This window comes from Sphaeramia orbicularis, chromosome 17, assembly GCF_902148855.1.
Source record: "Sphaeramia orbicularis chromosome 17, fSphaOr1.1, whole genome shotgun sequence".
Lineage (NCBI taxonomy): Eukaryota > Metazoa > Chordata > Actinopteri > Kurtiformes > Apogonidae > Sphaeramia > Sphaeramia orbicularis.
Window position 1 is genome coordinate 37,476,900 of NC_043973.1, and position 20,230 is coordinate 37,497,129.

General features: G+C 35.3%; 1 protein-coding gene across 2 annotated transcripts in view; it reads left to right on the plus strand.

Annotated features, from left to right (window-relative positions):
* LOC115436528 (low-density lipoprotein receptor-related protein 8-like) overlaps positions 1-20,230 on the plus strand; it is a 262,795-nt gene that overhangs the window by 186,460 nt on the left and 56,105 nt on the right. For both annotated transcript variants that reach the window (XM_030159392.1, XM_030159393.1), the window contains exons 8-9: positions 9,954-10,073; positions 11,540-11,665. In XM_030159392.1, coding sequence (XP_030015252.1) covers positions 9,954-10,073; positions 11,540-11,665 — 246 coding nt within the window. The remainder of the gene's footprint in view (positions 1-9,953; positions 10,074-11,539; positions 11,666-20,230) is intronic.

Genomic DNA, 20,230 nt, shown 5'->3' on the forward strand with positions numbered 1-20,230 from the left:
TTTTGGTAAATTCTTCATTTCTCCTGGTTTGGTCCTTCCATCCGAAACATAACTGGTGAGTTAATTTAAGTAGTCCAGAGACACCGATTGACACTTTTTAAACACGTAGGTGTTGCCCAGGGCACAGCAAAGTCAGTTCTCTGGTGTATAAATATAGAATTTATCTGGGACAATAATCCATTTAACTAATATTATTGTGGTTTTTTGAGATTATTGAGCTACGTGTCACAATAGAATAGAATAGATCTTTATTGTCACTGTCACAGGAACAATGAAAATCAGTTTAGCAGCTCAGTTCAATTTAGCAGCAAAACACTTAGTACAAAAGGGACTGTATAAGAAAAATTAAATAAAATACAAATATCACAATGTTAAGAAAAAGTGGACTGTGCAAGGACTTCAGAATAACATTAATACAAATGTGCTACTAAAGTAATGCTAGAGCTACTGACATGAACAAAATATACAGAAAGAATATACAAAAGCTAACTCTATACTACAGATGAGAGATATGTATAATAAATAGGATATATACAAGTAGTATTAAGGTGCATATTTTGTGGCTATTGCACTGAGGTAGGGTGAGGATTGCACTGTCCATCACTCTGGGGGCTAAAACATTTCCCTGTGGTCTACATAAACTGTAAATGCTATGCTTGGATCGGAATTCTTCATTAATTAAATTCCACAGGCTCATCTTCAACCCTATTTCTGACTAATGACACGAAAAAGGTCGTTTTGAGCGCTGGCCCTTTAAATGCACTTGACCCCACCCCCTTCCGAGTTGTTGTCTGTGCTGCTCTGTCCCGTTCAACCACTTGAGTTCATTTCTTTCTTTCTTTATTTAGGATCCCCATAAGCTGTACCATAGATACAGCTATTCTTCCTGGGGTCTTTACAATAATCTTTACAACTTGTCAATGCAAATAACATACAATATAATCATTCAAAACAATTTTCACATTCTACATTACGTACAAAAAACCAGACAAAAATACAGACACGACAGCTCCTTTAGATTAGCAGCGGTACAGTATATACTGTGCATATATTCAGTTAACCCAGGTATCAATCATCTGTGGTCAATAGATGTTTCTTGACTGATTTCTTAAATTTCATTTTCAAATAACATACAATATAATCATACAAAACAACTGTCACATTCTACATAACATACAAAAAAACAGACAAAAATACAAACACGACAGCTCCTTTAGGTCAGCAGCGGTATAATATCTATAGTACATATATTTAATTAACCCAGGTATCAATCATCTACGGTCAATAGATGTTTCTTAACTGATTTCTTAAATTTCATTTTACTGTTTTCTTGTGTGATGTGTTCTGGTAGTTTATTAATACAACCAACAACTGAACATTTTATGTAATCGGCTCGAAGTTTGGACATATTTTCAGTTTTTAGTACAACCGCTGCTGCTGATAAACAGTTATGGCATACTCGGAGATATGTTTGTCAGAAGTCTTGACCTTATACACTACAAACAAAAAGTTAAGGATATATATATATATATATATATATATATATATATATATATATATATATATATATATATATATATATATATATTTTTTTTTTTTTTTTTTTTTTTTTTATGTCTTTTTTTTGTCATTTTAGCCATTTGTAAATCAAAATATGTCTGGTCATTAAAAAAATGTGTTTCAATTCACACACAAAAAAGTAAAACACACTGTGCAAGAATCCCAACTGAAAAAAATAGCCCAAAAATTTTAAATATCCTTAACTTTTTGTTTGTAGTGTATGTGAAAATGTTGCAATGTAACTAGCTGTAAATGTAAGAAATTAAGAAGGAATTAAAACGGGTTGTAGAAATCCACTAGATTTTTGCCGAAATTGAATGAATGAATGAATGAATGAATGTTTATTTCAGTTAAATACAAAATACAAAACACATACATATTAAAAAAACAACAAAACAAAACACCTACATATTAAAAAAACAAACATAAAATTAACACATTTTGTAACTGAAAAAGGAAGAAGCTGAAGCCGGAGGCTTATTTCTGCTTCTCCTATTTACATCCTTAGTCCATGTCCACACCTTAAGTTGCAGCAGATAAATACTTAAACTTAAATTATACTACATTCAGTGTAATAAGTTATTTTGTAATCATATTACTTTCATAGCCCTTCATAATTTGACAAATTAAATTCTTTTTGAAACTCAACAGTGAGCTACACAATTTCACTTCATCCTTCTGTTCGTTCCATAGCTTGACACCAATAACTGAAACACTGATATTTAACGTTTGTTCTTACTTTACATTTTTCAAACACAAACATCCCTCTTAAATTATAATGTCCTTCTCTTAACTTAAAAATTTTCTGAATACAAAAAGGAAGGTGTTTACTTTTAACGCGAAACATAAATTCCATTGTTTTTAAATATACAATGTCAAGAACTTAATGTCAAGAAATTAATATAAAGTAAGTAAGTAAATTTTAGTTCTAGAGCACTTTTCACAGACAGGGAGTCACAAAGTGCTTGACAGTGCAAGACAATTAAAATACAGTTTAAAATACAATTTAAAATGCAATTAAAATACAGTTAGAATACAGTTAAAATGCAATTAATACGTTAAGTGCAATTGGTTTGTAGCTTTGCAGCACCTGGAGGGTTCAAATTCAGACTTTATGAACTATTAGGGTCCAAATACACAAATACATGAACCGAAGACTAATAAAAGTGGGTTTAGCAAATACATCTTTAAATGAATAAACCTTTAGCTGGAGTGTCATGATGTCAGTTGTCTTTTACTGGATTTTATAAATTTATATCGGAAAAAAGGTAGTACTGAGGGATAGACATTATTCTCGCTATTGAAATGAAATGAAGAATTTGAAAATTGCAAAACATAGATCCTGTTAAAGAATAGAACAACTTTACATGAAAATATACTGCCTGGCCATGAAAAAAAAAAAAAAAAGATAGTCACCACCTAAGCATGTAGGTAATAGCTTTCCATTATATTAATACTGCAGTGATTAATATGTCATGGCTGCAACAAATTCTATTGCCCTTGCTTCTCATTTCTTAAACAACCATGAGTTTGTAAAGAGCGTAAGGATTGGACTGTGTTTCAATAGAACAAGGTCATGTGGTCTGATGAGTTCAGACTGACTCTGTTTCAGAGTGATGGGTGCATCAGAGTGAGAAAAGAGAGGCGGATGAAGTGATTACCCATCATTCCTAGCACCTACTGTGCAAGCCAGTGGGTGCAATGATCTGGGGTTGATTCAGTTGGTCAGGTCAAGGTTCTGTAACAATATGTGTCCAAAAAAATTGATCAGAAGGACCAGATTTTTCCAGTGTAGTTTTTTTCTTCCTTGATGGCACAGACATGTTCCAATTCAAGTTGAAACTGTGCAACAAAAAAATGCTGCTAACTAGAAAAGCACTCGGAGAGCGCAGACCTCCGCCAAGTGCAAAAATTCCCCACATAATCGGTGATACAAATCCTACATTTATTTTTTAAAATAAAATCCGCCTTCTGGATCAGATCCAGATCAGCCTTTGAAATGTGATAGAGGACTCCACTGTCAATTCCTGAGTTAAATTTCATGAGTTTTGGTCAATAATTAAGCAAGATATTGGGAAACGAAAATTTTGGCCCCCTTTACCACAATGTTAACGAAAATTTCAAAGTGATCCAGAATCCAGGATTTCTTCCGGATCACCCCCAAAAGTTAATCATTTCTTCCTTATCCCATTTCCAACGAACCCTGAAAATTTCATCAAAATCTGTCCATAACTTTTTGAGTTATGTTGCACACTAACGGACAGACAAACAAACAGACAGACAAACAAACCCTGGCAAAAACATAACCTCCTTGGCGGAGGTAAAGATGGTAATTCAGCATAGCTGATTCTGTGGAGGTGACCAGTTCATTCTATGGTAGTGAATCTAAAAAAATACAGTCGCGGAAAAAAATTACTAAACCATCAAAAGTCATCAAAAACAATGGTTATGCAATCAAGTTCTAACTCCTGTGTGTATCATGTGACTAAAACAGACAGGAAAGAAAACATGGAATGCCTAAAAGCACTGTTTTTGGTAGTACAATGCCATAGCTATTGATGTAAGAACATAAAAAAAAATCACAGAAGAAAAAAAAAAGACATTGAAATTACATTAAAATCAAAAAAGGGAAAAAAAACAGTAAAATCGTCAGAGATAAAACGCGATTTTAAAATGCATTTACAGAATAAAAGAAATACATTAATTATATTAAAATCATACCATAAAATTAACATTAAAATTAAAATAGAGTAAAGCAAGACATTAAAATCAAAAAAGGGCTTTTAAAAGACAAGATTGAAAAAATCCTGATGTTCACCGAAAAAAACGCAAAACACAGAGAACAACATTAGAATAAATGATGATAAATCACTTAAATCATATTTTACTAAACCCACTTTTATTAGTCTTTGGTACCTTTATTTGTGTATCTGGGGACTCTAATAGTTAAAAAAGTTTGAATTTGATTTCTACAACCCGTTTCAATTTCAGTTTAATTTGTTATATTTTATAACTAGTTATGTCAAGATGTTTGCACATATTAGGTCAAGACTTCCAACGAACATTTCTCCGAGTATGCCATAATTGTCAGCAGCGGTTGTAGTAAAAACTGAAAATATGTCCAAACTTCAACCTAAAATGTTCAGTTATTGGTTGTATTAACAAACACAAGTGGCTGAACGGGACAGAAAGCACGGTCAATAACCTGGAGGGGGTGGGGCTTGAAGTGGCTCATTTGCATTTAAAGGGCCAGCGCTCAAAACAACCTTTCTGGTGTCATTGTTAAACTTCATCCCACTCCTTTTTGAATGGTTTGCTTTCTTTTTTATTATTAGCTTTCCAGCCGACAGGCCGTAAGCTGTTGTCGTCATGCGGTGTCCGGCGTCGGCGTCTTTCGTCCGTTACAAAACATTCAATCGTCTTCTTCTCTGAAACTAAACTTCTGATTGACTTCAAACTTGGTATACAGCTTCTTTATGATGATGTCAACAAAAGTTAGAGAAATTATTTGGATCCGGATCTGATTCTGGATTTGGTGCCACTTTGAAAAATTTCCCCATTATAAAAGACAGGAAGTGGATCGATACAATAACTCAGTAAATATAAATGATATCCAGTGTAAATTTCTCCAGTCCAGCCCTGATGGGGAGATGACCAAAATATAATGTCCACATGCTGATCAGGATCTTCTTCTGGATCCGAAACTTACAGAAAATTTAACATGGGCTCTTATGGGGAAAACATTTCAATCGTCTTCTTCTCTGAAACTCCAGTTCTGATTGACTTCAAACTTGGTATACAGCTTCTGTATGATGATGTCAACACAAGGTATTGAAATTATTTGGATCCGGATCTGATTCTGGATTTGGTGCGACTTTGAAAAATTTTCCCATTATAAGAGATAGGAAGTGGATTGATCCAATAAATCAGTATCAATGATATCAAGTTGGAATTGGAATTTTTTACAGATCTGATTGGAATTTGTCCAAAACACGGGCTATTTCTGTAATAGAATAAATACATACAGGGTGGGGAAGCAAAATTTACAATATTTTGAGGCAGGGATTGAAAGACAGTGTATGACCAATTAGTTTATTGAAAGTCATGAGAATTTATTTGCCACAAGAAAATTGACATAATAGAAAATGTTTTTATTCGATGTGTCCTCCTTCTTTCTCAATAACTGCCTTCACACGCTTCCTGAAACTTGCGCAAGTGTTCCTCAAACATTCGGGTGACAACTTCTCCCATTCTTCTTTAATAGTATCTTCCAGACTTTCTCGTAATAATTTTGCTCATAGTCATTCTCTTCTTTCCATTATAAACAGTCTTTATGGACACTCCAACTATTTTTGAAATCTCCTTTGGTGTGACGAGTGCATTCAGCAAATCACACACTCTTTGACGTTTGCTTTCCTGATTACTCATATGGGCAAAAGTTTCTGAAAAGGTATGGATAATAATGTTAGGTATGATCATGACATCAATATATGTTTGGTTTCAAAACAATTGACGTAGTGCCTGCTGAGAAAAAACAACTAAATGTTCATTGTAAATTTTGCTTCCCCACCCTGTATAACTGAGTGAGAATAAATAGCATCTGGATACATTTCACAAAGCTTTTAATTTAGGCCGGTAAGCGACAGGGCCATTGGTCCTATTTTTTTTATTTTATTTTTTTCATATATATATATATATATATATATATAATTCTTTTGTTGTTGATTTTATTGCAAATATTCAAAATAAATAATACATAAAATAAAAATAATAAATTACTCAGAAATAGGGGTTGAAGATGGACCTGTGGAGTTTAATTAATGAATAATTCAGACCCAAGCATAGCATTTACAGTTTATATAGACCACAGGGAAATGTTTTAAAATGCATCATTTAATTTTAAAATGCAAAATATCACTTCTTTAATATAAGTTAAATATAGAGAAAAAAATATTTTGGAACTGCCACAAAACTAGCACTGGGCCTCCCCACCAAATCCATATAGGAGTAACTTATAACAGAACAGAATCTTTAGAAAAACATTAGATACCAAACATTTTGACAGTGTTTTCTTTAATAATGCTTCATTTTGGAACTCGTAAGCCTCAGTGACTCGCAGATATACAGTGTGTGCACTATATATGAAAGTAAACCTAAGTGGACAGAGAAATAATGTGTTACAGTATATTGGGTAAAGAGCTGTTGACAGAGTGAAGTATTTACTCTCTTGTGCTGATGAGGGTGGTTCTCTCTCAATTCAGTCCAATCTCCTCTTTATCACTCCCTTCCAGTCGTCAGCTGTTCATTGTGCAGCTGTGCTGTAATTGTTTATGTGTAGAAGCAAAGCTGGTTTACTGTTGAATGAAATGTTGGTGAGATTTTTTTTTTTTTGTTTTTCCACTCTGATTTTAGCCTTCACGCTTGACTTACCTTCTTTAATCAATCGACAATGGGCTTTTATTCAACCCAAACAAGAGATAATGTACTACAGGAACTTCGGAAAGTGCTGCCTTTTTGTCAGCGCGCTTCAATTTCAAGTCCTTCAAGCAGCAACATGATGTAAATATGCAGCTCCTTGTACCATTTGGTGCTATATACCCTCACAAATCGACAGAAGATTGAAAAACCTCCCTCAAATATTCAGTTAGTGACTTTCCTCGCCTCCTTCAACCCGCTCCTGTTGTGTGCGACACGTCAGATCCAACACCTTTTTCCTTCTTTATAATGTGCCAATTTTGTTCTAGTCGCTTTGACCTAGTTTTAAATTAGAGTATGGTGTTTTTATACCTCTTTTTTTTCGTTTTTTCAGACTCTTTTTGCGTTTCACATCACATGGCCTCAGTTTAAGCCACATTTCCTGTATAATTTAAATGTCCTCCTCACTCACTCCTGTGATTGATCCTTCTGGGAAATCTCAGGATACCCACTTCACAGCATTAATCCCCTCTACACACATATTTTAACATTCCTGCCGATGGACCCAGTTCTCGGTTTAAGAGCTTATTCTGTGTGCTGCTTCTTCTTTTGAGAACGTGTGATAAGAACTCAAGGAAATGGGAAAAGAGCTGAACACAAGAGCAGAGATCATATGGAGATTATTAAGATGATATCGATTTTCCCAACCTGCGTGACATTGTGCATACATGTACAGTGTTGTCAAATATCACGAGTCGCTCTACCGCGTTTCCTCTCCTTTTCGAAATAGTAAGCGACCAGTACTGAGGTTTCAGGTGTCTACTTTTTACTCTTAAACCTCCGGTATCCCATCCAGCAAGGCCCTTACTAAGCACCAAGTGTGCCTTTTTGGCACACTTGTGGAATAATGTCAAAAAAATTTTCATACAGTTTGTTTTTAATTCTTTTACACATTTTTCTATTTCATCAACTTGAGCTGTACATAAAAATACCAAATTCTCAATAATTGTCACATTTTTAACCCTTTAAATGCCGTGTTTGTAATGTAAGCAAAAAACACAAAAAAAAAATATTTTTTTTCAATATACTACATAAAAAGTGGATCACATATTATTTGATTTTTTCATCCTGGCATATGTCAATGATTAACTCCAACACTGGTTAATTTGCATTATTATTTTTGGCGCTAGGTCAAATGTTCAAAAATACTAGCATCTGTCACCAAGTGTGCCAAAAAGGCACACCTATAAATCAAGCTATTAAATATTATATATTGATTTATTTTTCTGCTCTAATTTGATTTTATTTTTGTAAATCAAGGTCAGCCCTAATCTTACATATCAAATGGAAGAAATAGTGCGTTTTAGGCACACTTGGGAGACAGATGCTAGTCTTGTAATTTTCTTTTGTTTACAATGTGCAAATTTTAGTTGGTGACCAGAATTTTAAAGAACATGCAACAATGAACAACTTTCAATTCTAACCTTATTTAAATTGTGAAAAATAATATGAAGTTTTTTAACAGGAAGTGCAAAGTGTGCCTAAAAGGCGCACCCGGATACCGGAGGGTTAAGCTTTGTTCAGACTGCAGGCAAATGTGGCCTAAATCCAATTTTTTTTCTCATATGTGACCTGTGTCCAATCTGTTAAAGACAATTTGAAAAGCACAAATCCATTTTTTTCAAATCCGACGCAGGCCACTTTCATACAGTCACAGAAAACATTATTAGACCATCAAAAGTCACCAAAAGCAATAGTTAAGCAATCAAGCACTAACTCATGTGACAGCTTTACGGGTGTAGCTGGATGCACAATTCCTTTAACCTCCTGAGATCCAGGAAAGTGAAAGTTTTTCCTTTTGAACATTAAACAATTGTCTTTATTGGAAACTGCATAATGCAACAGTTTTGTCAGCTACATTTTTAAAATTATTTAGATTTTTTTTTTTTTTTAATGCAATGTCCTTTGCTATGGACAGCATTTTTTAAAGTAAAACTTTGAAACCTTTGTCCCCTACAGAGGACAAAATTGCATTGCGGGGTCTCAGGAGGTTAACGCCAATCTCACATCCTCTTTCCTCACCCATACTCCACATTCTGTGCATTTCACGTGCATCCATCTATACCCTTGAAGCTGTCCAGAGTATTGCATTTGTTTCTTAATTGAATCAACCAGGACCGCAAGATCTAAATACGCTTTGTGACGGAAAAGTCCTGTCCTGCTGAAGAATCTTCTTAGATGTCTCTCATTAACATTGAACCCGTGTCTACTGCCAAGCACTGTTTTAATATCTTTGTATTTTACGCCCAGGTCAAAAAAAACCTCAAACTTCTCCCACTCTATTGTCGTGTCTATTTTGTTTTCATTCTGTGTATGGATGACCTGGAGGAACATTGCTCTTAATATAAACAGTTTTGCAAGATCTCACAAAACTTGACCCAATTTTTAATTTTTTTCTCAATGTCCCCTAACAAGCTCTGTATTAATCCTTCAATCTGTTTAGGTCTTAAACATTCCACAGACACAATAAATGATATTACTATATTTGCTTTGGAAATCTCTGTGAAGAATTTGTAATTAGTGTTGGTCATTTTATCCTAAGGGAAATGGGAATGAGTGAAGCCTCCAACAATTGTTCATGGGTGGAGGGGTTCAGGTATGAGCTTTAACAGCTTGAACATCAGTTGCTGAAACATTAGTCATCATGGAGAAATCGAAATGTAACGTTAGTGGATTGAATTGTGGTTAAAACTGACTCAAGACATTAACAATGAGGCCTTTTGTGCTGTTATTTTTGTGAATGTAAAGTCTTCAATTTGACCAAAGATGCCTTGAAAAAGGTCTTAAAAAGTCATAGATTTTGCTTCCTCCTGTTTCCTGTAGGTACACAAGGTTTTATCCAAGTATTACCTCTTGTACCATATTCCTCTGAGTTAACAGACTGTCTGTCTCCCATATTTTATCTCTTTGTCTTCCAGGTTTAAATGAGTGTATGATCAACAACGGCGGCTGCTCCCATGTGTGCATGGATCGACCAATCGGCTTCGAGTGCCAGTGCCCCACCGGCTACCAGCTACTGGACAAAAAGACCTGTGGAGGTAAATGAAGATGTGAAGAAACACAATTTTTTTTTAATTTTTTTGTAATTTAAATAAATAAATAAATATACGTTGTTTTTTTTTTGTTGTTTTTTTTATTAGTGATAGTTAACAAGACATTGTGGACAGAAAAATAACAACACATAAAAAAAGGGAAAATGAAACAAATTTAAAAAACAAAAACAGAGTATTGACAAACAACGATAACATATTACAATGAAAAAGATCATAAATGTAAAGAGCAATAAACAATATAGCTTGGTCAGGGGCGATTGGGAAAAGGGGAAGAAGAGGGGAGAGTGAATGAAAGTGAGAAAGAGGGAGGGGGGAGTGAGGGCGAAAATAATAATTGTTGTAATTAGGGATGTAATGATATGAAATTTTCATATCACGTTATTGTGAATAAAATTATCACGGTTATTTATCATCGCAGTTTTGTTGAAGTGTGCTCAAAATGTTCAAAAAGTACTAATAGACACACTGAAATAATTTAACCAAGTTGTATTTTGAAAAAAAATAAAAAATAGGCAAAATGTACTTTCTGTTGGCAGAAACATTCAAATATTAACATGTAAACATCAAACATACAAATATGCACTAAGGATGGCACCTTATCGCCATTGTTTGACCATTTTCCAGATCAAGTTTGAATTGTTTTCGTTTCTTTTTCATAGATAGATAGATAGTCTCTCTCTTTCTCTTTGTGCGCTTGGATCGGGTCTCTCTCTCTCTCTCTCTTTCTCTCTCTCTCTCTCTCTCTCTCTGTCTTTCAAAGTGCGGTAATCAAACACGGTTATCATGACAATTAGAATTTAAACAGTAATACTAACCATCTGGAATTTTACCGCGGTTTATCGTTATACCGGTAATCATTACATCTCTAGTTGTAATAATACAAAAATATATAATAATAATACCTGTAGCCTTATTTGCTAGTATTATTGAAACACAAATAGTTAAACCGACAGACAGATGCTGTAGTGCATATAGGTGGATGGATAGATGGCTGGCTGCAGAACAGTCCTGTATATGTAAGTGTGTTTGTGTGTCGTCTATTGCTTTTGGCAGCTCTTAGTTGTGTAGCTGTCTGTCTTGGTTTCCTATACCCGGCTTGTCAATCCCACAGGGAAACCACTCTCATAGTTTCTCACACTGCATTGTATGTCCTTCACACCCTTCCCTATGCTTTTAACACTAGCATTTTCCACTGTCACCCAAAGAAAAAGCAGGAAATCAGAGATGTATTAGAGAATCGACAGGGAAACTCCCCCGTGTTAATGGAAACAGCTATGTGTTTCTATTAATGTGCATATTTACTGCAGGTTATAGCTGTTATTCTCCTCAAACCTTTGCTGTTGTTTGTGTTTTGTCCTGCTTGGGTGGTGAGGATGAATTTATCACTGCCTGTCTATGCCTTCTCCATCTTTCAGTTGATTGATAATCCTTCTTCCTCCTCCTCTCTGCAGACATTGACGAGTGTGAGAACCCAGATGCATGCAGCCAGATCTGCATCAACTACAAGGGGGATTTTAAGTGTGAATGCTACGAGGGCTATGAGATGGACCCCGTTACGAAGACCTGCAAGGCAGAGGGTGAGTCACAAAGATGAACGATCAACAAGGAAATCAACAGGTTTCTGAGACGATGGGTTAAATATTAGAATATAAGAGCACTTGTGGATCAATGTTGTCGTTTCTTTTAGCATCAAAATAGTTCAAGGTTCAAGGTGACTATTACTGCCTGTAGGTAGATTTGTTTTGTAATCTGGAGAGGAATTCTCAAATGTTATACACAAAAAACATTAAAACCACAGAACACATACAGGGGACAGATTAAAAACAGCACAGACACAAGACATGGACAGGTACTCCCAGCAGCTCACTGATCATGGTTAACCCTGTAAAGCCTGAACAATTAAATCATTGACAGAAAATTCCAGTTCTTTGAAAATGGAACCTTTATTGGTCCTTCTGAACAACCAAAAAAAAATTTTTTTTCAAATATCAATTTCCATGTATGAGTTTCAGTTTTGTATCATATTTGATACATCAGGTCTCAGTGCTCAAATATTATTATTCTGAACAAACAAAAACATAATATAACACAAACCTGTCTAACAAATTGGTAATTCCTTTTCAAAACTGGCAAAGTTCTGCCTCCTTCCTCATTAATGACAGTCTTGTGGTGTCACTGGAAAGGCCTCTAGTGAACAAATTCCTCCCCCTGGTGGATTATCCGTGTATTGCATGTATCTAATTGTATACATCAGGTTTTTCAAGAAAAAAACATCACACTGATCATGTAGAGGGCTTCAAAACTTATGTATCAAATATGATACGTTTGGCGTTATAGGGTTAAAACAGACCACAAATGAATAGATAAATAAACATTGTTTTATTTTATCTTCAGTGGATAGAGACAAAGAAGTGTTGGTGTGCATCTTGAATTGCAGATGATCTATGTTTAAATTAATAATTCATTCAGGGACCAGAGACCCACGTCCAAGACCAAGGAGACCCATGTATGTGACAGGCCTCATATTTTTTTTACAGTTCCTCAATAAATCATTGCTTTCCAGTCTGGATAGGTTTGGTCATAACAATACTAAAGCTGACTACATTTCTGTAGATAATATAACTGTAAAAAGACAAAATTCAATCTTAGGCTTAACTTTCCTTGAGGTGACAATATTGTGTTGTGCTGAACTGTTGAGGTGGGAATTTGGGATCATATCAAGTACATTTATAAGCAATGCAACAAAATTGTTAAAGTTTACTCAGTCGCCTTGAATTTACAATAATTACTTCTCATTTTTCAGAATACTGGCCCAGTAATAATTGTAGTATTTATCTGATGTGATTAATAAGCTTCTTTGTCAGTATGTGGTGTGAAATTTCCCCGTGGTGGGATAAATTAAGTCAGTGGTTCCCAACCTTTTTAGGCTCGTGACCCCATTTTAACATCACAAATTTCTGCTGACCCCAGATATTCAAAATGGAGAATTTATTTTGCTAAAATTAATTTGTTTTTGATTATGAAATAGTTTGCGATACTATGTTGCGAATAAATGTTAATTTTAGATGACATTTAGTCTATATAATGTATATTATTATGGACAGAGGCAAAAAAGCCAGGTGTTGATTACTGCACAAAGTGAGAATTTTATTTTCCTTGGTCAGGATATGTATTGTAAATATTGTATTTACAAGGCTGACAATTAATACTGAACAAACAAGAACTGAAACTATGAATTATGAAAGAGCTGCAGCATCTGAAACCGACCACAATGAACATTTGAAAGATAAACAGAACCACAGTGCTTCAATTTCAGCTTCAACGTTTGTCATGTCTTTTATTATTGGGATTGTCTCTTTCAACTCACTATATATTTTTTTATTAGTAATTTTTTTTCTATTGACTACTAGAAATTTCAGGCGACCCCATTTGAATTCCAGGTGATCCCAGGGTTGAAAAACACTGAATTTAGTCATATCTTATAGATAGATAGATAGATAGATAGATAGATAGATAGATAGATAGATAGATAGATAGATAGATAGATAGATAGATAGATAGATAGATAGATAGATAGATAGATAGATAGATAGATAGATAGATAAGCTTTATTTCAGACTCATGGTCCACCTTAAAAGCAAACAGATGAATACAAACACAAAAAATAAAATAAAATAAATAAATAAATAAATACATGCAACATGCAGCAGAATTGACCCTCTGCTTTTAACTTTGGTTGAACATGCAAAAGCACACCATAACACCAAACTAAAGGCACCTGCTAGGCCACAGCAGCCCCCAAAGCTGTTCCCATACTGGGGGTTGGTGTGGGTGAAAACCAGTAATCCTAACCACTAGACCAGGGGTCGGCAACCTGCGGCTCTTCATCCTCCTTGTAGTGGCTCCCTTTACTGCGGTCAAGCCATCCGTGATTCTCCTGTGTATGGTCAAGCCAGCCGCTAGCGTTTTTCTTGTGCGCTACTTATTCGACAATTACGGTAGATGAGCTGCATGGAGCGAATGTGCCTTCCAGACAACAAAAGTAAGGGCTCATTTATGCTCTACGTTAAAGACACAGATGGATACGGATGGAGGGTTCTGTCCGTCCTTTGTATATTACTCACATAATTCTATCCATTTTCTGGGAGAATATGGAGCAGTACAACTGGGAACTGTGGAGGCAGTGTTGAGTTTTGAAGAGAATAATTTTCATAAATAGTGATACTTTTCATAGAGCAACTGAATAAGTACTGTGTACTTTTGGGGTAATCCTACAACAGATTCCATTCCAAGCTACAAAAGTGTTTGTTTTCGTCTGAAATAGGCTTTAAGACTAAATTCAATGATGAATAAAATTATGATTTCCAATAAGTACCTCATGATTTTTTTTTACAATTGGTATTAGTACTTCAAATACTATTAGCAAAAATACTATGAACTACTTTTACTGTGTACTTTTGAAGTAATCATACTCAAAAATCCCTTCCAAGCTCCATAAATGTTTGTTTTTTCATCTGAAATAGGCTTTAAGACTAAATTCAATGATGAATAAATTTTTTTTTTCAAATGAGTACCTCGTGAATTTAGTATTTTTGGTATTAGTACTTCATATACTATTAGCACAAATACTATGAAATACTTTTACTGTGTACTTTTAGAGTAATCATACTCCAGAATCCATTCCACACTGCACTTCTGTTTGTTGTATTCAGTGGTTGTAACATAAAATGTAAAAAAGATTAAAACTTTTAAAAGTTTAAAAACTCTGTTATTTTTTGCGGCTCCAGACTATTTTTTTTGGCGGAAGAGGGGGCAAAATGGCTCTTTTGATAATAAAGGTTGCAGACCCCTGCACTAGACCATATGGGAAACAGTGGTGTGAGATACTCCAGCAGTGAGTGTATTTACAGTCCATGTGAACTATATTGGAAATTTCCTAGTATTAAACAACCTAGAACCTGCTGTAGAAAAGGGTTTATTAACTAAAATTAAATCAAATTAATCCAACCACAATATGCTCTAAGAAACCCTGTGTAAAGGAAAGAAACTAAAAGTTTTATAGGCTGTGTTCTACTGTTGATAATAAGAAATTCTCTCAGATACACTCCTTGCTAATTAGCGCAGCACTTTATTTTTTACAGCTTTTGTGCTGTGGTGTCAAACCCCTCTCATGTTATAATCACAAACATCTTTTTTTGCTTTTAGGTTCTTATCTCTGTTCTGCACTTGTTTGCATACTTACCATATTTGCTAAATAATGAAAAAACGACGAGCGTCACCCAGGCAACCATGTACTCCCAGGCCAAACATGTCCTCCGGTGTCCCATCCCAGTAGACAGTTTTATGAGTGACAGACTGATGCGTTCGGTTGCGCTGAGTACTTATAATTAGGTGTAACATGTCTTTGGGGGTACCTGGCTCAGTCACAGTTGAGACTAATTACATCAAATTTAATCCGGGCTCGTGTTCGGCTTGTTGACAGCAGTTGTTGGACTAGTGAAGAACAACACGAACTGCTAAAAGGCCAATTAATTTTCTTTGACCTACAGCAAATGGCCCAAAGCTATTAGCAAGAGGATTAAAGAGGGGTCAGTTTATATGTTTACACTTCATTTCCCTCTTTTTTTTTTGGTTTGTTTGTTTTTTTAATATAACTGGCAGTGTGTCAAATGGAGTGGGGGTGATTTCGTCCCTGCAGCTGTCAAATATTGTGATTTCATTTCCCTCAATTAAACTGAGCTGATACTATCTCAAACAAAGTACTCTGCACTTGCATGTATGTGTGTTTGTGTTCGTACGAGCTCTGTGCGTTTGCGGATTGTATCTTCCCACTGCTTCTGCGTACTCTTGTGTATTTTTCCGTGCATGGCTGCCCTGTGTATTTGGCTATCAGTTTATTGCGTCCAGGAGAGAAATGTGTCTGGCAGTGTGTCAAAAGCAGCGAAAATCACAGTGAATGCAGTAGTTCCACTGGTTGGTTTAGAGGCGCTGCTGCTGCTGTGACAGCCCATAAAACCAGCAGGGGACCGTTTGAGCCTTTAAAGGGGTTGGAAATATTGTCATTGTAATGGTTGGGTTTTGGAGAATGCGTTAGCCCCAAACACTACTGTCATCATTCAGACGTTGAGCTCAAGAATAGGGCAGAAGGACGCAACATCCAGGTGTGTGATATTCCAACGAGGCTCCGACACAGGCTGGAAGAGGGGAAACTGAACTGGTTATTAATGAGAAAATTTCAAATCTGCCTCTAGAGATAACAGGCTGTCGCTGCCATTCTATTACCATGCAGTCTCACCAAGAAATAGGCCCAATACAGACGTTACAAGACAAAGGTGGACCCTGGTTTTCAGTCAGAGGGATCCAACCTACTACTAGGGATGTAACAATTACTTGTGTAACGAAAATTACCAACGGTTAGAATTACCTTTTAAATTCTAATTATCATGATAACTGTGTTTGATTATCGCACTTTTCCGGAGAAAACGCCTATGTAAAGATCTGCTTCTATGTCAAATATCTGAGTATTGTTTTAATTTATTACAATTTTGATTTTATATACCTAATATTTGGAACTAATATTCACTTTTAAAGTCTCTGAAAAGGTTCGCGAAGCATCTTTGTGTTATTTATGCAATGAATTATATATATTTTTCAAATTGGATTTTATATTTTTTGTGGTTTTTTTTGTCCTTTTGCGTTGACATAGCAGGTTAAACTGAAAAAATTATAGGCAGATGAAATAGATGAAGTTGTACTGAAAAAAACCCAAACAAACAAACATGGGTATAGTAAATATTTGTTTATATGGTATATAAAGGCAAAATTAAAAGTACTGAAAAACGGACAAAATAGGCTCAGACCACTAAGGGTTAATACTTGAATGTTTCTGCCAACAGAAAGTGCATTGTGCCAATTATCTTATTTTATTTATTTATTTATTTTTTCAAAATACAACTTGGTTAAATTATTTCAATGTGTGTATTAGTACTTTTTGAACATTTTGAGCACAATTTCAATAATACCGTGATAATAATGATAACTGTGATAATTTTGGTCACAATAACCATGATATGAAAGTTTCATATGGTTACATCCCGACCTATGCATGCACTGTATGTACTTTTGTTACAGGACTTATACGGAAGTGAAATGCTTTAATTGCAGAAATGAGCCACATTCAGAAACTTGTTTTCATGTTGTTTCATGTTTAACCTTTAACCCTTATTGGGCACTTATAGAAATACTTTGAAATTCAAAATTGCAACTGTTGCACTCTCCACCTGGACGTTCGAGGGAGACGGCTGCATTGTATGTTACTGAAATAACCACAAACATGCTACGTGTCCTCACTCGTCTGTGATTTATTCAATAGCCGCCATTACACCAGTCAACTCAACGACACACATGCGTACAACTTCTTCCTTCTAGATGGCATGAATTGATCAGGCATGAAACATCGAACAAAACTATATATCAAAATAAAACCCTTTTGTAAATGCATTGACTTTTGTACAAAATATGTAATGATTTTAATAAAAATTTTAAACGTAATATTAAATTTATTTAAACTTGTATTTTTCCCTCATTAATTAAATATAAATGTAATTATACCTGTACCAGTTTCTATAAAGCTATAATAATACCTGGGAACAACCAGATGTCTTAATAACCCATTAAGAACATCTCAAAGAAACAATGTGATTTTTAAGTTCCAAAAAAAATAAGGCATTTTAACCTGTCACACAACCTGAGTGTGTTATTGGAGGACATAAAACAGGTATTTTCTGGGGCGCAGACCAAGGTTATTATCGTTAACGAAAACTAACAAAATGACAAAAACTAGAACTGAAAAAACATTTTCGTTAACTGAAATAAATAAAAACTATAAAATTAAAAAAAAAAAAAAAAAAAAAGATAACTAACTGAAACTGTATTGTGTGTTTACAAAACTAACTAAAACGGATAAAAATGATGGATAAAATTCCCTTCGTTTTTTTTTTTCTGTCAACATTGGATTGATACGAAAGCAATTTATTTCACTCTAGCAATTTTAGCTGGCGACACCATACAGAACTTCACGGTCCGTCACTTGTCGTCACGTGGTTTAGAGTCGTCTTCTGGTCCCCACTCTACCTGGAAACATGGAGACTAAAGTTGGGAGAAAGCAGCAGAGTCCTGTATGAGATTTATTTGAATACGATGATGGAGAAGAAGATAAAGGATACGACAAAACTAAAATTAATACTAAAACTAAACTAAAACTAAGCATTTACAAAAAAAATGAAAACTAATAAAAACTAGCAAGCCTGCTGTAAAAACAAATTCAAACTAACTGAATTAGAGAAAAAAAAAGTCAAAACTAAATAAAACTAAACTATAATGAACTAGAAAAGCACTCAGAGAGCGCAAACCTCCACCAAGGCAGATCAGTGCCCCCCCACCCCACCCCCGATCACCACCAAAATTTAATCATTTGTTCCTTGTGCCGGTATCAACATTTCCTGAAATTTTCATCCAAATCCATCCATAACTTTTTGAGTTATCTTGCACACAGAAAGACAGACAGACAGACAAACCAACACCGGCAAAAACATAACCTCCTTTGTGGAAGTAAAAAATCCAAAACTATTATAACCTTGGCACAGACCCACAGACATATGCTGAGGATAAAATAATAAATAGGGATAAATAATAATAAATAAATGCATGATACATAAATAATAATAATGAAAAGACACAAGGGATCAATGAACCTCCTTAACATATGAATTTATCTTTAGCTCCTGTGTGACTCACAAGTGGACGGCATCTTCAGCTTTTTTATCATCCATGTTTAATATGCAAATCAGAATATTTGTTCTGGGTATAGAAGATAAAAGTATGACTCAGTCTGTGTGTTAAAGTTTGCAGTTGCAGAGACGTGTACTGAGGGGAATCAAGTGATTAGGTTTATTTATTTATTTATTTAAGACTGAGATTTCTGACTGATTTATCTTTGTTTAAGAGACGAGGTGGGTGTCACGCACTTCTTTTTAGTCTGACAGCTGTTTTTTTTTTTTTTTAAAAGGCACAGCTGAACACTAAGGTGCTTCTGATCTATATTTGCAAGGAGAAGATAATAAGTAGCGTACAACTTAATGATGCATGCAGACACGCTGATCAATACACCAACTATTCAGCAGTTTTAATGAAGGATTATTGTCCTCGTACTCTTGTTAGAGGAGAATATTGAGCTGTATCACACAGGCTTCGCTGTGTTATTCATCTGCGTTAAAAGATGACATACTGAGTATCGACTTCAGTGCTACAAATGTACGGCGTCGTATTAAGCTGCGATGCATTTTGACACTATGTTGAAACCTCAGGGTTTTAATGTAGAGGAATGTCTAGATTATTCTGTAACATGCAGCGTTGGGATTGACTGCATTGAGAGCACACACACATTTTGATACAGAGCTAAAGTAATAAATCTGTAGGCTTATCAGCATCTGATGTTTTTCTGTATTTCCTTTTGGTAGAAACGGTGCTATATGCTTGGGTTTTATTAGCAATGCTGTGACAGAAATAGACCGTTTTTTTTTTTTATTTTGTTTTTTTTCTTAGCCTTGAAGTCAAATCAGGTTTGTTTCAAATGTGCTTTGATCCAATGACTAGACTTTTATTATTACTTTATTACCCCGCCCCCATAGGGCGACACGGTGGTGCAGTGGTTAGCACTCGTGCCTCACAGCAAGACGGTCCTGGGTTCGATTCCAACACCAGTCGACAGGGGGTGGGACCTTTCTGTGTGGAGTTTGCATGTTCTCCCCGTGTCTGCGTGGGTTCTCTCCGGGTACTCCGACTTCCTCCCACCATCCAAAGACATGCACTAATAGGTTAATTGGTTAATCTAAATTGCCCATAGGTGTGAATGTGACAGTGATTGTTTGTCTCTATATGTTCAGCCCTGCGATGAACTGGTGACTTGTCCAGGGTGTACCCCGCCTTTGCCCCTATGTAGCTGGGATAGGCTCCAAGCAACCCCTGTGACCCTAGTGAGGATAAAGCGGGTTCAGATAATGAATGAATGAATGAATGAATGAATACACCGCCACCCAAAGGGGAGGCAAGGGGTATTGTTTTTGGTTCAGTTTGTTTGTTTG